The following is a 19,856-nucleotide window of genomic DNA, read 5'->3' as shown; positions in this document are numbered from 1 at the left end:
GCTGGACCCCCTCTTGTGCCTCCTTAGAGGGCACCCTTGCATGCTGGAAGTTTCCACTGGACCCCGAAGCCCCAAGGATGCTCTGAGCTGCAGTTCCCTGGGGGCGTCCAGGGGATGCAGCTGGGCACTCTGAGGCTCCAGTCTCCATCTGGTGGGCTGGGAAGCCCCCCAGCTTCAGTGCACAGGAGACAGTGGCCCTCATCTGTCCCTGTGGTCCATGGCTATCTCCTGCATGCAGGGCATGTACAGGTGGACCGTTCCTTCATGTATTCGTTTGGTCATTTCTTATCTGCTGGACCCATGCACCAAGGCACCTGTTGCGTGGGGTTCTTGCTTGCATCATGAACACAGGGTGACGGTCAAGGTGGAGGGTGGCACCCTCCTTTCTCCCAGCAGCAGGCTTCTTATTCCCTGTCTGCCCTGGGCTCTGGCCACAGGAGCAGCAGGAACTGATGAGAAGCAGGAGCCTGGATGATTTTGTGGGAGATTTTTAGGCAGCTGATTTTGTGTCTTTTTCCTCCAGCTATTCATCAAGATCATGAGGCTGGGCACGGTGGCTCACACCTGTAATCCCAGCACTTTAGGAGGCCCAGGCAGGAGGATCATTTGAGCTCAAGAGTTCCAGGCCAACCTGGGCAACCCAGGGAGACCCTATTTCTACAAAAAATATGAAAATTACCTGGTTGTGGTGGTGCACACCTGTGGTCCCAGCTACTCAGGAGGCTGAGGTGGGAGGATTGGTTGAGGCCACAAGTTTGAGGCTGCAGTGAGCTGTGATGGCACCACTGCACTCCAGCCTAGGCAACACTGAGACCCTGTCTGAAAAAGAAGAAAAAAATTATGAAGGAGCTATAAAATAGGGAACCACAGAATGGGGCCTGGGCCACAGTATAGTGTAACTGAGCCACCAGGCTGGTCTTGGGCCCTTGAGCGTGATGACAGATTCAGTCTGAGCCAGGATGGGCTGCAGAAGACCTTGGGGATGGGGAGATCCTGTTTGGTTCTGTCTCTTCCTCCCCATATCATGGGTCTTGTGGCCACTGCATGTGTCTGCCATCATCTTGGGGTCCCTGCTAGGATTCCAGCTCCTCTGTGTCCTGGGCGGCTTTCCCCTGCGTGTCCGTGGCCAATCTGTTCTCTGCTCCCAGGGCACTGTTTCACGTCCACGTGTCCATGCTTTAATTCCTAGTTTCCTCCATAGTTGGAGTGTGTCCTTGCTGAGTGTCCCAAGGTGTCTCCAGAGGGCCTCATGGTCTTTGTGTCCTCTCCAGCCCTACCAGCCAGGTTCATAGAAAGTATGAGGCCTGAGGACACCTCAGAAGGGGCCACACCGTGATGCTAACGGGCTGGACCGTGGGAAGCTGCAGTGCACACCTTGTACTCAGCACACCCCAGGAGTGGCCCGTGTTCAGATGGCTTCCCTGTCTTCTCTGTGTTGTCCATGTCCTGTCTCTTCTGTGGGCTCAGAGGGTGTGATTGTGGCCATCTCTTTCTGATCCCTCAGCCCTGCTGGCCAAGTTCACAGAGGGTCTGAGGAATGAAGAGGCTGTGGAAGGGGCCACAGCCATGTTGTGGTGTGAACTGAGCAAAGTGGCCCCTGTGGAGTGGAGGAAGGGGCCCAAGAACCTCAGAGATGGGGACAGATACATCCTGAGGCAGGAGGGGACCAAGTGTGAGCTGCAAATCTGTGGCCTGGCCATGGTGGATGCCGGGGAGTACTTGTGTGTGTGTGGGCAGGAGAGGACCTCAGCCGCGCTCACCATCAGGGGTAAAGATCATGTGTGGCCTTGTGGACCCGTGGCTTGGTATCTACATGTCACCGTGTCATTCTCATCTTCCAATGTGGCACAGCCCCTGTGGCAATCCTGGGGTTGTCTCTTCTCCAAGCGAGGTCCTCCGGTTGTCTCCCGCCTACCCTTCTTGTCCAGGGGGTGTCCTCATGCTCATGCTGATCCCTTTGTGTTCTCTGTTCTTCCCAGGCCATTTGCTTCCTCCTCATGTGAATGTTTATTTGCTTCTTCACGTGTGGTCCTTTGGTGGTTTGTGTGGCTCCTTGTGGGTGTCCATGTCCCGTCCACAGAGTCTTCCAGACAGTCTGATGATCTCAGCGACTGCTTGGTCCTTCCCAGCTCTGCCTGCCAGGTTCATAGAAGATGTGAAAAACCAGGAGGCCAGAGAAGGGACCACAGTCATGCTGCAGTGTGAGCTGAACAATGCAGCCCCTGTGGAGTGGAGGAAGGGGTCTGAGACCCTGAGAGATGGGGACAGATACAGCCTGAGGCAGGATGGGACCAAATGTGAACTGCAGATTCGTGGCCTGTCCATGGTAGACACTGGGGAGTACTCGTGTATGTGTGGGCAGGAGAGGACCTCGGCCATGCTCACTGTCAGGGGTAAAGGCCACATGTGGCCAAGGAGAGCCATATTCTGGTGTCCATGTATTGATGTCATGCCGTCTGTCTGTACTCACACCATGTGCTCTCCCTGCATCTGCACCACCCTGTTCCCATCACTCTGCAGGGTCTCCTCCAGCCTCCAGAGCTATTGTGGGAACCAGGAGAAACCAGCCTTGCAGCCAGCTTCCACCCCATGTGCCTACAAGGATGGGCTCCATCATGTTGTCCTGTTGGCTTCTGTACCTTGCCCTTCACGCTGTCCTGTCCTTCCCCCCAGAGTGCTCCAGAGGCTCTCATGGTCCTTGTGTGTGTCTGACATACTCTGGCTCTGGCAGCCGGAGTTACATAAAGTGTGAGGACTCAGGAGGCCATGGAAGGAGTCACAGCTACAGTGCTGACAGGCTGGAGCATGGGAAGCCCCAGTCCACAGCCTGTGCTCAGCACACCCCACATGTGGCCTGTGTCCAAATGGGTTCTGTGTCTTCTCTTTGCCATCCATGTTCTGTATCTTCCATGTGCTCAGAGAGCAAGATTGTGTTCATATATTCTGATCCTCCTCCAGCGCTACCCATCAAGTTCACAGAGGGTCTGAGGAACGAAGAGGCCACAGAAGGGGCAACGGCCACACTGCGGTGTAAGCTGAGCAAGGTGGCCCCTGTGGAGTGGTGGAAGGGGCGTGAGACCCTCCGAGATGGAGACAGACATAGCCTGATGCAGGACGGGGCCAGGTGTGAGCTGCAGATCCGCGGCCTGGTGGCAGAGGATGCTGGGGAGTACCTGTGCGTGTGCGGGAAGGAGAGGACCTCAGCCATGCTCACCGTCAGGGGTAAAGGCCACACGCGGCCAAGCAGCGCCATGCTCTGGTGTCCACACGTTGACTTGACGCCATCTGTCTCTGCCCATGCTGCGTTCTCTCCCCATGTCTGTGCCTGCCTGTGTAACTGCACAAGCTTCTTCCAGCCTCCAGGGCTGTTGTAGGAAGCAGGAGGAAGCAGCCTCTCTAGCCGGCTCCCGCTGTGTGCCTCTGAAGACTCTGTCAACATCGTCACGTTGGATTGTGTGTCTTCCATCCTGTCACATTCTGTCCCCTGATGTTCTTCATGTGTTTCTGACCCTCTCTGGGCCTGGGTGCCAGAGATTCCTATAAAGGCTGAGATGTGAGGAGGCCACAGGAGGGGCCGTGGCCATGTGCTGTAAAGCCTGTACTAAGAGAAGTCCCAGTCCACAGCCTGTGCTCAGCACACCCCCATGCAGCCTGTGCCTAGTTGGGTTCTGTGTCTTGTCTGTGCCATCCATGTCATTCCTATCTCTTCCATGTGCTCAGAGAATATGATTATATCTGTGTCTTTTGATCTCTTCAGCCCTGCCTTCCAAGTTCATAGAGGGTCTGAGGAATGAAGAGGCCACAGAAGGGGCCACGGCCATACTGTGGTGTGAGCTGAGCAAGGTGGCCCCGGTGGAGTGGAGGAAGGGGCATGACTGCCTCAGAGATGGGGACAGACACAGCCTGAAGCAGGATGGGTCCAGGTGTGAGCTGCAGATCCGTGGCCTGGCTGTGGTGGATGCCGGCGAGTACTCGTGTGTGTGTGGGCAGGAGAGGACCTCAGCCATACTCACTGTCAGGGGTAAAGATCGTGTGTAGCTATGTGGACCATGGCTTAGTGTCTCCACATCTCTGTGTCACCACCTTCTGCCTTCGAATGTGGCATGGTTGTGTGGCAACCCCATGGTTGTCTGTCCTCTAACTGGGGTCCTCTGGGCATCTCCCGCCTCCCTTCTTATCCAGGAGGTATCCTCATGCTCATATCCTTTTGCTTGTGTGTTCTCTGTTCCTCTGGGGCCATTTGCCTCCTCCCCATGTGTACGTTTGTTTGCTCTTTCACGTGTGGTTCTTTGATGGTTTTGTGTGGCTCTTTGTGGGTGTCCATGTCTTGTCCACAGAGTCCTCCAGATGGTCTAATAATCTCAATGACTGCTTGGTCTTTCCCAGCCCTGCCTGCCAGATTCATAGAAGATGTGAAAAACCAGGAAGCTAGAGAAGGGGCCACAGCCGTGCTGCAGTGTGAGCTGAGCAAGGCGGATCCCGTGGAGTGGAGGAAGGGGTCTGAGACCCTGAGAGATGGGGACAGATACAGCCTGAGGCAGGACGGGACCAGATGTGAGCTGCAGATTCGTGGCCTGTCCGTGGCAGACACTGGGGAGTACTCGTGTATGTGTGGGCAGGAGAGGACCTCGGCCACGCTCACCATCAGGGGTAAAGACCACATATGGCCACCTGAGTGATTCCTGTCTCCTCCCGCCTAACCCATATGTTCTGTGCTCTCCCAATGCTTGTTGATATCATTGCCTCAAGACAAGGCCTCAAGTGACTCATTCAGTCACTCCCCTGTGTGATACATCCCACAAATGCACATGGAACCCACTTGGATGACTTAATCTAGGGCCTGGGAATATGGACTTCAAGAGTGAATAGGGCAGGGACCCAAAGGAGAGCTCCACAGACAGACGTCAGGGTCCAGGAGAACTGTCTGAGGCCACTGGCATCTTGCTGGGGCTTGCACATGTGCGCGGGCTCTGGGGACCCAGGCCTAGAGGTGAGGGCCTGTGTTTCTGCTGATGGACATGCACAGTAGGGTTGAGGGCTCGCTGAGGAGGTGGTCAGGCCAGGCTCCACTAAATCTGCTGAGAGTGTTTGAGTGGTTCTTGTGGTCATGCCAGGCTCCTGAAGGACTGCTGCCTTTGTCTGCTCGGTGGACACAGCAGAGCACTACGTCTGGGTAACTTCACAGCAGATACTTATTTTCTCAGACTTCTGGAGTCTGAAATTCCAAGATCAAGGAGTCACTCAGTTGGTTTGTCCTTAGGCCTCTTTTCTTGGCTTGTAGATGCTCTCTGGTCATATTGGATTGGGCCCACCCTAACAACCTCATTTTACCTTTCAAAGATCCTATTTCAATACTCTGACATTGTGAAGTGCTAGGAGTTAGGATTTCAACATACGGATTTGGGGAGGGGACTCAATTCAGACCATGACATTCTGCCCTCTGGCTTCCCACAATTAATTACCTTCTAACATGCAAAATACATTTGCTCCTTCCTAAGAGCCTGTAATCTTAACCCATTCCAGCATCAACTCAAAGTCAGAATCTCATCTGAATGTCATCTAAGTCAAGCGTGAGGGGGGTGAAGTATGACTCATTCTGAGGCAAAATTCTTCTTCAGTTGTGAAGCATGAAACCAGACAAGTTTTGTGCTTCAAAAATTCAGTGGTGGTGCAGGCATAGGATAGACGTTCCTGTTCAAAAGAGGGGAAGTTGGAAAGAAAAAATGGGTCATGGATCTTATGCAGGTCTGAACCTAGCAGAGCAAATTTCACTAGATTTTAAGGCTGGTGACTCAGTACAGTGGCTCACGTTTATAATCCTAGCACGTTGGGTGGCCGAGGCAGGAGAATTACGTGAGGCCAGGTATTCTAGACCAGTCTGGAAAATATAGCAAGACCCTTTTTCTAAAAAAAAAAAAAAAAAAAAAAAAAAAAGTATTAGATGTGGTGGTGCACACCTGGGGTTCCAGTTACTGGGGAGGCTGAGGCATGAAGATCACTTGAGCCTGGGAGTTTGAGGCTGCAGTGAGCTATAATTGTACTGCACTCCAGCCTGGGTGACAGTGAGACCCCATCTCTACTTTTTTTCTAAAAGCCTGAAAAATAATTCTCTTTGACTTAATTCCAGTCCTCCATGCCAACCAGAGTGTTGTCCCCAATCTCTCAGACCTGGGTAATATCTTATCCACTCATCCTTGGGTAACAACCTCTTCCCCCTCTGTTCTGGGAAGAGGTGGTCCGGATCCCTGGACCTCTAGTGGCAGTGACAGCCCTGCTGATGCCTTTGGGGCCATTCTTTTATTTTGAAGGATAAGACATGTTTGCAGCCATATAGTGATAATAGCTCATCCTGGTGAATCCCGGAAGTCTGATAGCCTTCCTTCATTTTATCCCACCTCAATCCAATTCACTCCAATCTGCTGGTATAAGATTATCAAAAACTGAGTTGGCCTCCCATGCAATTCGTGGAGGTCCACACCATCAGACAAGAGGCTTTTCCAGATAACTGCATCTCTATTCCTGGCTTCTGTTGAGATGACTAATTGGATCCATAAATTGCACACCTGGTGCTTTAGCAAATGGTTGTCTAGCCACACCCTTCATGTTCTCTTCAGAACACAGTTTCTCATTTTTTACCATGTGGTTAGGCTGAAAAATTTCCAAAGCTTTAAGTATTGGTTCCTTTTTTATTTACAATTCCTTCTTCAATTTATTTCCCTCCTCTTGCACTTTACAATAAGCAGCAAAGAGAAAACAGGTTGCACCTTCAACACTTTACTTAGAAATTTCCTCAATTAAACATGCAAAATTTTATTGTTTCTTAGTCCTACCTTCTACACACAACAACACAATTTGGACAAGTTCTTTGCCACATAATAACGAGGATCACCTTTCCTCCACTTTCCAATAACCTGTTCTTTATTTCCATCTAAGGTCTGACCAGAAGCATTTTTAATGTCCATGTTTACATGAACAGGTTGTTCATAGCAATCTAGATTTCCACTTCCACATTTTTAGATAATTGTTACAATGGCACCCTACTCCTGGTACCAATATTTCTGTTAGATTTCTGACTAGAAGTCTGAGGTGAAGTGTTATTAGGTTGACTTCCTCTGAGGCTTCTCTCCTTGGCTTGTTGATGCAGTCTTCTGTTTTTTCGCGTGGTCACCCCTCAGTGTGTCTCTGTGTCCTAATATCCTCTTTTTATAAGGACACCAGTCATATTGGATTTGGGCACACCCTAACAACCTCATTTAACCTTAGTTACCATTTTAAAGGCCTTATCTTTAATACAGTCACGCTCTGAGGTTCCAGAGGTTAGGTTTGAACATACGAATTTAGGGGGACACAATCAGACCATAACAGGGGGTAACCCGGGTGGAGCTTGCTCCATTGTACTTTGTGAGCTCTCACTCTACCTAGAGTCAGGAAGCAAGAGAGGACAGCAGGTTGAAGGGTCAGAGGTGTGGTGTCGAAGCCATATCTGGAGTCTGTTGGGGGTTTTGGTGATTGAGCCAAGGCAATGTGTATCCAGTAAAGTCAGGACAGGAGCAGTGAGGTGGAGACAGCAGGTCCTTGTGTGGGCTGGTATGGTTGGCAGTGAGCCGAGGTATGCCCATGCATGAGTAGTGCTGGATGGAAGCCCTGCCTGGGATGGGTATCTCCTGTGTGAGAATGGGGAAGCAGGTGTCAGGACAAGGAGGTGCCTCCTGTGAGACTGGAGAGAGAGAAGAGAGAGATGTGTCACATTATTGCATATGTGGAAGTTGGAGGAGCCTGTCTTGCTTCCTAGAACGATAGGACATGGGTAGGACAAGATGTCCTTTGAGAATAGATCCAGGATGGAGCCCATCTCCCAGTCAATCTGCACCTCACAGGCAGAACACAGGAAGACCTCAGTCTCGCACAGTCTTTGGTCCACCTTATCCCATGTCCTCGAGATCTGCTTCTGTTTCCTTCCTGGATAATCAGGTTGTGTCCCTCAGATCCTCCAGTGGATTTGATGGCTTCTGTCCATGTGACCCTTCCTAGCCCTGCCTGCACGATTCACTCAAGATCTGAAGACCAAGGAGGCCTCAGAAGGGGCCACAGCTACACTGCAGTGTGAGCTGAGCAAGGTGGCCCCTGTGGAATGGAAGAAGGGTCCTGAGACCCTCAGAGATGGGGGCAGATACAGCCTGAAGCAGGATGGGACGAAGTGTGAGCTGCAGATCCATGACCTGTCTGTGGCAGATGCTGGGGAATACTCATGCATATGTGGACAAGAGAGGACCTCGGTCACGCTCACCATCAGGGGTAAAGTCCATGTGTCCAGATCTGTGTTCTGGTGTCCAGTTGTTCACTTCCTGCCGTCAATCTCTGCCCATTGCATGGTCTCCCCCAGACTGCCACACTTTTCACATCATGCCACACTATCCCTTCCAGCTTCCTGGGCTGCTGAAGGAACCAGAAGAAGCTCATCTACATCCAGATTCCCACTCCTGTGATACTGTGGGCCCTGTCCTATTGGATTGTGTCTTTCTTTCATCTTGTCATGTCCTGTCTACCAGCGCTTTCCAAGGAGTTTAATGTTCTCTGTGTTTTCTGACTCTCTCTGGCCCTGCATGCCAGATTCATGTTATCTCTGAGACCTGAGGAGCCCACGAAGGGGCCATGACTGTGATGTTACCAGACTGAATAGAGGGAATCTACAGCCTGTGCTTGGCATACCCTGCATGTGGTCTGTGTCCATTTGGGGTTTGTGTCTTCTCTGTGCCATCCATGTCCTGTCTTTTTCATGTGCTCAGTGTAATTGTGTCCATGTCTTTCTGATCCCTCCACCAGCCCTGCCCGCCAAGTTCACAGAGGGTCTGAGGAATGAAGAGACCATGGAAGGGGCCACAGCCACACTGCAATGTGAGCTGAGCAAGGCAGCCCCTGTGGAGTGGAGGAAAGGCCTCGAGGCTCTCAGAGATGGGGACAAATATAGCCTGAGACAAGAAGGGGCTGTGTGTGAGCTGCAGATTCATGGCCTTGCTATGGCAGATACCGGGGTGTACTCCTGCGTGTGTGGGCAGGAGAGGACCTCAGCTACACTCACTGTCAGGGGTAAAGATCCTGTGTGGCCATGTGGGCTTGTGGCTTGGTGTGTACACCTCTCTGTGTCACCACCTTCTGCCTCCAAATGTGGCACAGCTCCTGTGGAAACCCTGTGATTGTCTGTCCTCTAACTGGGACCCTCTAGGTTTCTCCTGCCTCCCCTTCTCATCAGGAGATGTCCTGCTCATGCATGTCCCTGTGTGTTCTCTGTGCCTCCTGGGCCATTTGCCTTCTCATTGTTTGTATATTGCTCATCTTGCTGTGGTCCTTTGGTGGCTTGTGTGGCTCGTTATTGGTGTCCATGTTCTGTCCAAAAAATCCTCCAGACAGTCTGATGATATCAGTGACTGTTTGGTACTTCTCAGCCCTGCCTGCCAGATTCATAGAGGATATGAGAAGTCAGAAGGCCACAGAAGGGACTACAGTCACACTGCAATGTAAGCTAGGAAAGGCGGCCCCCGTGGAGTGGAGAAAGGGGCCCAACACCCTCAGAGATGGGGACAGATACAGCCTGAAGCAGGATGGGACCAGGTGTCAGCTGCAGATTCATGGCCTGGTCATAGCAGATGCTGGAGAATACTCCTGCATATGTGAGCAGGAGAGGACCTCGGCCACGCTCACTGTCAGGGGTAAAGACCACATGTGACCACCTGAATGACTTTTGTCTTCCCCAACTTAACCCACATGGTCTGTGCTCTCCCAGTGTCTCTCAATGTCGTTGACATTTTATTCAGTCACTCATCTGTGCGGTCCCTCCGACAGATGCACACTGAGAACCCACTTGGATGACCTCATCTAGGGCCTGGGCATACAGACCCCAGGGGTCAGGACAGGGAGAGCAGCAGACAGGTGTCAGGGTCCAGGAGAGCTGTCTGGGGCCCCTGCCATCTTGCAAGGGCCTGTGGATGTCCACCAGCTCTTGGGCCCCAGGCACGGAGGTCAGGAAATGTGTCCTTTGACAGACATAGCAATGGCTTAGGCCAGGCCCCTCTTCAGTCTGGTGAGTGTTTTGATTGATCCTTGTGGTCATTCTAAGCTTCTAAAGGAGTATTGTCTTCATCTGCTCAGGCTAACGTAACAAATCACTGCAGACAGTGTGGCTCAAATAACAGATTTATTTTCTCAGAAGTGGGCTGAAATCTCAAGACCAAGGTGTCAGCTCCTTTCTTCTTGTAGATGGCTGTCTTCTCCCCGTGTCTTCATATGGTTGTCCTTCTGTGTGCATATGTGTGTCCTAATAACCTCTTTTTATAAGAGCACCAGTCATACTGGATTTGGAACCACCCTAACAACCTCATTTTACCTTTCAATGATTGTCTTTAAATACAGTGACATTCTGAAGTGTACTGGGTGTTAGGACTTCAACATACGCATTTTTTCTGAGGTGCAATTCAGACCATAACACTCCACCATGTGGATTGTCAAAATTCATGGCCTTTCTCACATGCGAAATATGTTTACTTCTTTCTAACAGTCCCAAATCTTAGCCCATTTCAGTATCAACTAGTCCAAATCACCTCTAAATATAATCTGAGTCAACTGTGAGGGAGACAAAGTGTGACTCATCCAGAGGCAAAATTTTTCTTCATCTGTGAGGCTGAGAAATCAGACAAGTTATTTGCTTTGAAGTCACAATGGTGGGACAGGCATAGGATGGACATTCTTTTTTTTTTTTTTTTTTTTTTTTTTTTTGAGACGGAGTCTCGCTCTGTCGCCCAGGCTGGAGTGCAGTGGCGCGATCTCGGCTCACTGCAAGCTCTGCCTCCCGGGTTCACGCCATTCTCCTGCCTCAGCCTCCCGAGTAGCTGGGACTACAGGCGCCCACAACCGCGCCCGGCTAATTTTTTGTATTTTTAGTAGAGACGGGGTTTCACCGTGGTCTCGATCTCCTGACCTTGTGATCCGCCCGCCTCGGCCTCCCAAAGTGCTGGGATTACAGGCGTGAGCCACCGCACCCGGCCAGGATGGACATTCTTAATCAGGGAAGAACTGGAAAGGAGAAATGGGTCATGGGTCCCAAGCAAGATGTAACCCTAGCAGGACAAATATCATTAGGTTTTAAGGCTTTGGATTAATGCCCTGTCCTCTGGACCCAATAGGATTGCAACTCTACCCCCTCAGCCCTGAGTGGAGGTGTCTGGCTCTCTGTAACTGAGGAGGAGACAGCCTTACTTCTGGAGCCTGTGCCCTCTACCCCCTGGTTATAGTGCCATTCCTGTCAACCCCTGAACCAATTTTGGGGTCATTATTCCTTTTTCTTGCGGAATATCATGTTTATATCCATGTAGCTCTATTGGCCCATCCTGTGGATTCTCAGAAGTCTGACATCCTTCATTCATTTTGTCCCATCTCTGTTCCAATCAATTCAAGCTAGCAGAGCATTTCCTCTGGTATAAAGGTCTCAAAAACTTTGTCCCATGCGATCTATGTGGATCAAAGCCACCAGACAAGAGTTTTCCACAGATCTTTCCTTGATGATCTCATTTTTATTACTGACTTCTGCTGAGAGGGCTGAATGGATCCATAAACCACACACCTGATCTGTTTAGCAAATGGTTGTCCAGCATTGATATTCTCCCAGAATAATGCTTTCTCAATTTTTTTTTTTTTTTTGCAGTACGTATAGCCTGAAAATTTTTCTGTATCTTCAAGTTCTGGTTCCTTTTTGCTTAACAAATCCTTTTTGAATTTTATCTCTCTCCTCTCACATTTTCATATTAGACAGAAACCAGGCTATGGTTTCAATTCTTTGCTTAGAAACTTCCTCAGGTAAATATATCCAATTTTGTTGTTTGCAAGTCCTACCTTCCACAGAACACTAGAATAAAATTTGACCAGGTTTTTGGCCACTGTATAACAGTGATAGTCTTTCTCCAGTTTTTAATAATATGTCTCCCATTGTCATCTGAGGCTTGACCAGAATCACTTTTAACACCCATGTTTTCACCAACAATTGCTGCCTGCAAACCCCGGTTTTTGGCATGCGCCTGAAATATCTTTCAGCTACCTCCCATTACGAAGTTCTAAAGCCACATCCACATTTATAGGTATTTGTTCCTTTGGCACCCCACTCCTGGTACCAAAGTCTGAATTTGTTTGCTTGGATTGCCATAAAGAAAGTATCATAGACTGGGTGGTATAAATAACAGAAATGTATTTCCTCACCATTCTGGAGACTAGATGGTTTGAGTTCCAGGTGTCAGTAGGGTTGGCTCCTTCTGAGGCCTCTCTCCTTGGCTTGTAGGCAGCCATTTTCTCTGTGTCTTCACTGGTCCTTCTGTGTTTGTGTCCTAATCTCCTTTTCTTATGAGGACAGCATTTATATTGGATTAGATGCCACCCTTGTGATCCCATTTAGCGTTAATCACCTCTTTAAAGGCCCTATCTCAAAAACAGTCATATTCTGATAGTGGAAGTTAGGACTTCAATGTTTGACTTCTGTAGAAACACAACCCATAGCAGGCTATGGCTATGTAATTGGGTTAGGCTCTGCTCTGCTAACTTGTGAGCCCCCTGCCTGGAGTCAGGAGGCAAGAGAGAATGGTAGATTGGAGGTTCAGAGGTGTGGTTCGAGGCCACATCTGGTGTCTTCATGATCTAGGTGATATGAATCAGGGTAATATGTGGGAATGTGGATTCGTAGGGTCAGTCCAGGAGCATGTTAGATGGAGGTAGCAGGGCATTGTGTGGGCTGGGATGTTGTACAGTGAGCTGAGGTATATCTAAGCATGGGCAGTGCTGGATGGAAGGCCTGTCTGGTCAGGCTGTCTCTTGTGTGAGGGATGACAAGGGATCAGTGGATATTGGGACCTGAAGGTGCCTCCTATGTCATCATAGAGAGATGTCCATCACATTATTGCATATGTGGGTTGCAAGTTGGAGGAGCCTGTCTTGCTTCCCCATGATGAAAGTTCACAGGTAGGACAAGATGCCCTCTGAGAAGAGATCCAGAATGGAGCCCATCTCCCACCCAATCTGCACCTCACAGGCAGAATGTAGGAAGTCTTCAATGTCAAATGCACTTTGGTCCACCTCATCCCAAGTCCCTCCAGCCTTCCTGCTTCTGTTTTCTTCCTCGATGTTCAGGTGTGTCCCTCAGATCCTCCCGAGGGCTTGATGGCTTCTGTCCATGTGACCCTTCGTACCCCTGCCTGCCCAATTCACACAAGATCTGAAGACCAAGGAGGCCTCAGAAGGGGCCACAGCCACACCACAGTGTGAGCTGAGCAAGGTGGTCCCTGTGGAATGGAAGGAGGGACCTGAGACCCTCAGAGATGGGGACTGTGTTCTCTGTTCCTCCTGGGCCATGTGCTTTCTCACCCTCTGTACATTCATTTGTTCATTCTGCCATGGTCCTGTGGTGGTTTGTGTGCCTCCTTGTGTGTGTCTGTGTCCTGTCCACAGAATCGTCTAGTTATTCTGATGATCTCAGTGACTGCTTGGTCCTTCCCAGCCCTCCCGGCCAGATTCATAGAAGATGTGAGAAATCACGAAGCTACAGAAGGGGCCACGGCTGTGCTGCAGTGTGAGCTGAGCAAGGTGGCCCCTGTGGAGTGGCAGAAGGGGTCTGAGACCCTTAGAGATGGGGACAGATACAGTCTGAGGCAGGACGGAACGAGGTGTGAGCTGCAGATTCGTGGCCTGGCTGTGGAGGATACTGGAGAGTATTTGTGTGTATGCGGGCAGGAGAGGACCTCAGCTACACTCACCGTCAGGGGTAAAGATCCCGTGTGGTCACATGGACTTGCGGCTTGGGATCTATGTGTCTCTGTGTCACCACTTTCTACTTCCAAATGTGGCATCCCTGTGGGAACCCTGAAGTTGTCTGTCCTCTAACTGGGGTCCTCTGGGCATCTCCTGCCTCCCCTTCTCTTCATCAGGAGATGTCCTCCTGTTCATCCCCATCCCTGCATGTTCTCTGTTCCTCTTGGGCCAAGTGCTTTCTCGCCTTCCGTACATTCGTTTGCTCATTCTGCCATGGTCCTTTGGTGGTTTGTGTGGCTCCTTGTGTGTGTCTGTGTCCTGTCCACAGAGTTGTCCAGATAGTCTGATGATCTCAGCGACTGCTTGGTCCTTCCCAGCCCTGCCAGCCAGATTCATAGACAACATGACAAACCAGGAGGCCAGAGAAGGGACCACAGCCACACTGCAGTGTGAACTGAACAAGGCGGCCCCTGTGGAGTGGAGGAAGGGACCTGAAACCCTCCAAGATGGGGACAGACACAGCCTGAGGCAGGACGGGACCAGGTGTGAGCTACAGATTCGTGGCCTGGCTGTGGCAGATGCCGGGGAGTACTCGTGCATTTGTGGGCAGGAGAGGACCTCAGCCACACTCACCATCAGGGGTAAAGATCACATGTGGCCAAGCAAAGCCATGTTCTAGTGTGCCAGTACTGATTTCATGCCCTCCGTCTCCTCTCATTCCGTGTCGTCTCCCTGTGTCCATGTCATCCTGTTCCCATAATTCCACAGAATCCCTTCCAGCCTCCTGGGCTGTTGCAGAAACCAGGAGAAAACAGCATCTCCAGCCAGCTCCCACCTGTGTACCAGCATGGGTTCAGTCATGTTGCCCTGTTGGGCTCTATGTCTTGTCCTCCATTCTCTCATATTCTGTCCACCAAAGTGCTCCAGATGATCTGATTTTCATGTGTGATTGACCCTCTCCAGCTCTGTATGTGCCAGATTCATACAAAGACCTAGGCGTGAGGAGGCCACAGAAGGGGCCATGGTCATGTGCTGTACAGCCTGGACTGAGGGAAGCCACAGTGCACAGCCTGTGCTCAGCACATCCCGATGTGGCTCATGTCCATTTGGGTTCTGTGTCTTTTCTGTCATCCGTGTCCTGTCTCTTCTGTGGGCTCAGAGGCATGATTGTGTCCTTATCTTCTGACCTCCCCAGCCTTGCCTGCCAAGTTCACAAAGGGTCTGAAGAATGAAGAGGCCACAGAAGGGGCCACAGCTATGCTGCAATGTGAGCTGAGCAAGGCGGCCCCTGTTGAGTGGAGGAAGGGACCTGAAACCCTCAGAGATGGGGACAGATATAGCCCGAGGCAGGACGGGACCAGATGTGAGCTGCAGATTCATGGCCTGTCCGTGGCAGACACTGGGGAGTACTCATGTGTATGTGGGCAGGAGAAGACGTCAGCCACTCTCATTGTCAAGGGTAATGACCACATGTGTCCACATGGACTGATGTGAGTGTGTATCTTTCCTCCATGTGCAGTCACAGGGACAGCACACTTTCTCCTTGTGGATGCTCCTTTCCTCTTCCTCCTGCTGTTTCCTCTGTCCCCTCTGCTCATGGGTTCCAACGTTATCCCGTGCCCTGGTATCTATACTGAGCTTCAGCCATGTGACCTTGTGTACCAGTCATGGTTGTAGGGAAGGAATTCCCACCTTGTCTCTCTCCCCCTGCCTCCCATCACTACCTAATCAATCCAACTTTCTGCCATCCTTCATTTGAGACCTGAAGTCTTTTAGCCACAGGGTCTCATGTCCTTCTCGGAGGGAGGCCTTTGGTGCCCAGGAAAGGGAGGCAGGACCTAGAGCCCTGGGCCCTGCAGGCTGGCCCTGGTTCTCAGTATAGCCTTGTGGGGCAAACAGCCCCCATGACACCTGAGGGTCTAAGGGAACCCGGTCCCTGCCCTGGAGTCTGGGGGACATGGCCCTGTCCTGGGGTCTGGAAGACATGGCCTCACTCTGGAGTCTGAATACACATTCCTGCCCTGGGATTTGGGTGCCCACGGAGGGGAGGTGGAACCTATAGCCCTGGGCCCTGGCCTCGCCCTGGGATCTGGGGGACTCAGCTCTGCCCTTGGGTATGGGGTACAGGGCCTCACCTTGGGTTCTGAAGTACACATCCTTGCCCTGGGCTCTGGAGGGTGTGGCTCTGCGGGGGTTGGGAGTGGGGTCCTGGGTGAGAGGACAGCCTCCTAAGCCCTGGGTAGATCTAGCCCCTCCCTGCTTTCCCACCACGCTGCCTTCTCGCTCCTGAATCACAGACTGGTGGTACCATCTGAGGCAGCACCGCCTGTGGAGCCAGGCCAGGGAGCTGGGAGGAGCCCAGGTCCTCATCTGCCGGCCTGGAGAGCGATGCCTGGTGTAGATCTGGAGCTGACCCTGCCCCTTGCCCCTTGCAGCCCCACAGCCAGTGTTCCGGGAGCCGCTGCAGAGTCTGCAGGCAGAGGAGGGCTCCACAGCCACCCTGCAGTGTGAGCTGTCTGAGCCCACTGCTACAGTGGTCTGGAGCAAGGGTGGCCTGCAGCTGCGGGCCAATGGGCGCCGGGAGCCACGGCTTCAGGGCTGCACTGCGGCGCTGGTGTTACGGGGCCTACGACGTGAAGACACTGGAGAATACACTTGCACCTGTGGCTCCCAGGCCACCAGCGCCACCCTCACTGTCACAGGTGGGAACCCAGGCTGGCCTGGCCCAGGATATAGCACAGTTCCAGTGCTTTGGGCCTGCCTCCTTCCCGGTAGCTGCTCTGGTGCGGTTCCCCCTCCCCACTTTGCCCTGTATCACACTTGTTCATTCCCCCTTATAGCTCCTCAGGGACCTGCCCTCACGCCCTGCTCCCTTCCCTGCAGCTGCCCCTGTGCGGTTCCTCCAAGAGCTGCAGCCCCAGGAGGTGGATGAGGGAGGCACAGCACACTTACGCTGTGAGCTGAGCCGGGCGGGTGCAAGCGTGGAGTGGCGCAAGGGCTCCCTGGAGCTCTTCCCTTGTGCCAAGTACCAGATGGTGCAGGATGGTGCAGCTGCGGAGCTGCTGGTACACGGAGTGGAGCAGGAGGATGCGGGTGACTACACGTGCGACACAGGCCACACACACAGCATGGCCAGCCTCTCTGTCCGTGGTGAGCTGCTCACCAACCCCTGCCTCCCACAGCCCCTCACCCTTGGTCAGAGGCAAGAAGTGTTAAGCATCCCTTCCTGCATCCCCCGCAGTCCCCAGGCCCAAGTTCGAGACCCGGCTGCAGAGCCTGGAGCAGGAGACAGGTGACATAGCCCGGCTGTGCTGTCAGCTGAGCGATGCAGAGTCGGGTGCCACAGTGCAATGGCTCAAGGAGGGTGTGGAGCTGCATGCGGGCCCCAAGTACGAAATGCGGAGCCAGGGGGCCATGCGGGAGCTGCTGATCCACCAACTGGAGGCCAAGGACACGGGCGAGTATGCCTGCGTGACAGGTGGCCAGAAAACCACTGCCTCCCTCAGGGTCACAGGTGAGTGGTGGAGCCTCCCAGAGGAGAGGGTGAGCCCTTCCCTGCCATCCCACCCGCTTATGGTTGCCTTCTGGGTGCACCTGAGTCCCCTGCTCTCACGCTGTCTTCCTCCTCACCCTCGCACCTCCCAGTGTCCCTGTCAGGGCTCTCCGAGAGAACCTGGGCAGCAAGGAAACAGGCTGCAGCCCCTCAAGCCCACCCCTGAGGCCGGTGCGAGGGTGCGCTGCTGAGCCCCCACCTATTTCTCCTATAAGCCTTGCCTCCCTGCTGTGCTAGCCAGGATGGGGCTGGCTGCGTTGTGGGAGTTGACAGGCAGTTGGGTGTCCCACGACCCCTTCCCATTCCTCAGACACAACTGCCCTCTTGGCCCACACTTCCAGCCCAGGTTCTGTCCCCAAAGAGCTCAGTGTCATGGCAGGATCTGTGCTTGTGAGCACATCAGGAAACAAAAGCCATGTGGGACAGATGGGCCATGGCAGAAGAGTGTGAGGGTGCCCAGGAAGACTTCCTGGAGGAGTGGGCATGGGAGCTTGGCCTAGGCTCTTTTACCTGGCTGGTAAAGGGAACCATCTCGCCCCACCCCTCAGAGCCTGAGGTGACCATTGTGCGGGGGCTGGTTGATGCAGAGGTGCTGGCCAATGAGGATGTTGAGTTCAGCTGCGAGGTGTCCAGGGCTGGAGCCACAGGCATGCAGTGGTGCCTACAAGGCCTGCCACTGCAAAGCAATGAGGTGACAGAAGTGACTGTGCAGGATGGCCGCATCCACACACTGCGACTGAAGGGTGTGACACCTGAGGATGCTGGCACTGTCTCCTTCCATTTGGGCAACTGTGCTTCCTCCGCCCAGCTCACTATCAGAGGTAGCCACAGGCAGGCCCCACCAGTGACTGCACGGGGTTAGAATGTCTGGGCCCTGCTGGGTATGGAGCCAGACAGCAAAGGTTCCTGCCTTTGGAGGCTGGGGCCTGGCAGGGAGGTGGACCTGTGAGCTGGCATTTCAGGGTGGCCCCAGGATGTCAGAGGAGAGTAGGCTGAGTCAGGCTGGTGAGGCAGGTGGTTGTGAGCTTCCAATAGGCTGACACAGTGTTGGAGTTTGGGTCTTGGCCCTCGTGGCGGGGCCACTGCAAACCATAGCCCACTCCCAGCCCTCAGTCATCTGCACCATCTCCTCTAGTTCTCACACTAGTCCCATTTACCCACCCGTCATCCATCCTTTCATTCATCCATTTACCATTCACCCATTCATCCACCCATTCACTATCCATCCATCCATCATCCATCCATTATCCATCAATCCATCCACAATCCATCTATTTATCCATTGATCAGCCATCCATCCATCCACCCATTATCCATCCATTCATTCCTCCATTGATCCATTCACCCATCCACTGTCCATTAGAGCAGACTCTGCCTGCAACTGGAGTGGGGAGCTGAGAACAGGCCCCCATGTGCATGTCTTTGTGCGTGGGGGAGGATACCCAGGGATGGACTCCCAGGATGATGAGACTGTGCTGATTGAGGGGGCACCTCAGACGCTGAGGCTGACACCCATGCCTCCCCTGTGTCCAGCTCCTGAGGTGACCATCCTGGAGCCCCTGCAGGACGTGCAGCTCAGTGAGGGCCAGGATGCCAGCTTCCAGTGCCGGCTATCCAGAGCTTCAGGCCAGGAAGCCTGCTGGGCTTTAGGAGGGGTGCCCCTGCAGGACAACGAGATGAATGACATCACTGTGGAGCAGGGCACACTCCACCTGCTTACCCTGCACAAGGTGAGGCCTCTGGGACCTGAGTGTACCAGGACAGGAATGCTTCCAACTCCATTCAGGAAGGTCTTCCACCAGGGGGTTGTGTTGGGGAAGTGATGACCTCCTGTCACTGAGGTCTGGCAAGCTGGCTGGGCTCCTGGTCGGGATGGGGGCTCTCAGGGCCAAGCATGTCTCTCCCTGCTTCCTAGGTGACCCTTGAAGATGCTGGAACTGTCAGTTTCCACGTGGGCACGTGTAGCTCTGAGGCCCAGCTGAAAGTCACAGGTGGGCAGCCCCTTTCCACACCGGTCACTCTGCCTGCAGATGCCCAGCTTCCTGGGCACCAGAACGTCCCACCCATTGGCAGCTGTCAGCGGGCAGGGGGCAGAAACCCAAGACTTCCTACAGTGATCTTGTCTTGGGGCTGGCAATTTTCCAACCCCTGGCCACTGAAGCCAAGGACCAGAGAGGTCACTGGCGAGTAGGCTGGTGAAGTAGTCTTGAGAAATTCCAGGGTGTGTGTGGGGTCCCTGTCCAGGATTAATGCCACCTGTGGGAGGGAGATGGGGGGCCCAGCTGCCATAGACTTGGGCCCTAAGGTGGAGGCAGGACCTTCCTGACTTCCATCCTCCAAAAGCCTACTCCTATGCTACGGATGCACGCACATGCCAGCGCATCTATGTTTACACACATCTGCATGCCTGACAGGCTCAAAGGTGCAGATGCAAAAGCATGCCTATGACAAGTGTATGGATTTGGGCAAGCATGCAAACAAGATTTTAGGAGCCTTCAGCCTGGGTCATACTTTGCACCCA

General features: G+C 52.8%; 1 protein-coding gene across 40 annotated transcripts in view; it reads left to right on the top strand.

Annotated features, from left to right (window-relative positions):
- The window catches only part of OBSCN (obscurin, cytoskeletal calmodulin and titin-interacting RhoGEF), a 166,909-nt gene that overhangs the window by 81,913 nt on the left and 65,140 nt on the right, over positions 1-19,856 (top strand). For 26 of the 40 annotated variants that reach the window (XR_007719250.1, XM_050756959.1, XM_050756867.1 and 23 more), the window contains 15 exons: positions 2,959-3,222; positions 3,758-4,021; positions 4,387-4,650; positions 8,032-8,295; positions 8,824-9,087; positions 9,444-9,707; positions 13,532-13,795; positions 14,160-14,423; positions 14,978-15,241; positions 16,218-16,484; positions 16,666-16,932; positions 17,024-17,296; positions 17,884-18,156; positions 18,869-19,065; positions 19,251-19,326. Coding sequence is in view for 39 of the 40 variants with exons in the window: in XM_050756959.1 (XP_050612916.1) it covers positions 2,959-3,222; positions 3,758-4,021; positions 4,387-4,650; positions 8,032-8,295; positions 8,824-9,087; positions 9,444-9,707; positions 13,532-13,795; positions 14,160-14,423; positions 14,978-15,241; positions 16,218-16,484; positions 16,666-16,932; positions 17,024-17,296; positions 17,884-18,156; positions 18,869-19,065; positions 19,251-19,326 (3,729 nt within the window). In the remaining variant the exon portion in view is untranslated. The remainder of the gene's footprint in view (positions 1-2,958; positions 3,223-3,757; positions 4,022-4,386; positions 4,651-8,031; positions 8,296-8,823; positions 9,088-9,443; positions 9,708-13,531; positions 13,796-14,159; positions 14,424-14,977; positions 15,242-16,217; positions 16,485-16,665; positions 16,933-17,023; positions 17,297-17,883; positions 18,157-18,868; positions 19,066-19,250; positions 19,327-19,856) is intronic. The other 14 variants (XM_050756856.1, XM_050756846.1, XM_050756840.1 and 11 more) reach the window with 14 other exon arrangements.

Source organism: Macaca thibetana, chromosome 1 (genome assembly GCF_024542745.1).
Source record: "Macaca thibetana thibetana isolate TM-01 chromosome 1, ASM2454274v1, whole genome shotgun sequence".
NCBI lineage: Eukaryota > Metazoa > Chordata > Mammalia > Primates > Cercopithecidae > Macaca > Macaca thibetana.
The sequence above is the reverse complement of the archived record's forward strand: the minus strand, read 5'-3'. Positions and strand labels throughout refer to the sequence as shown.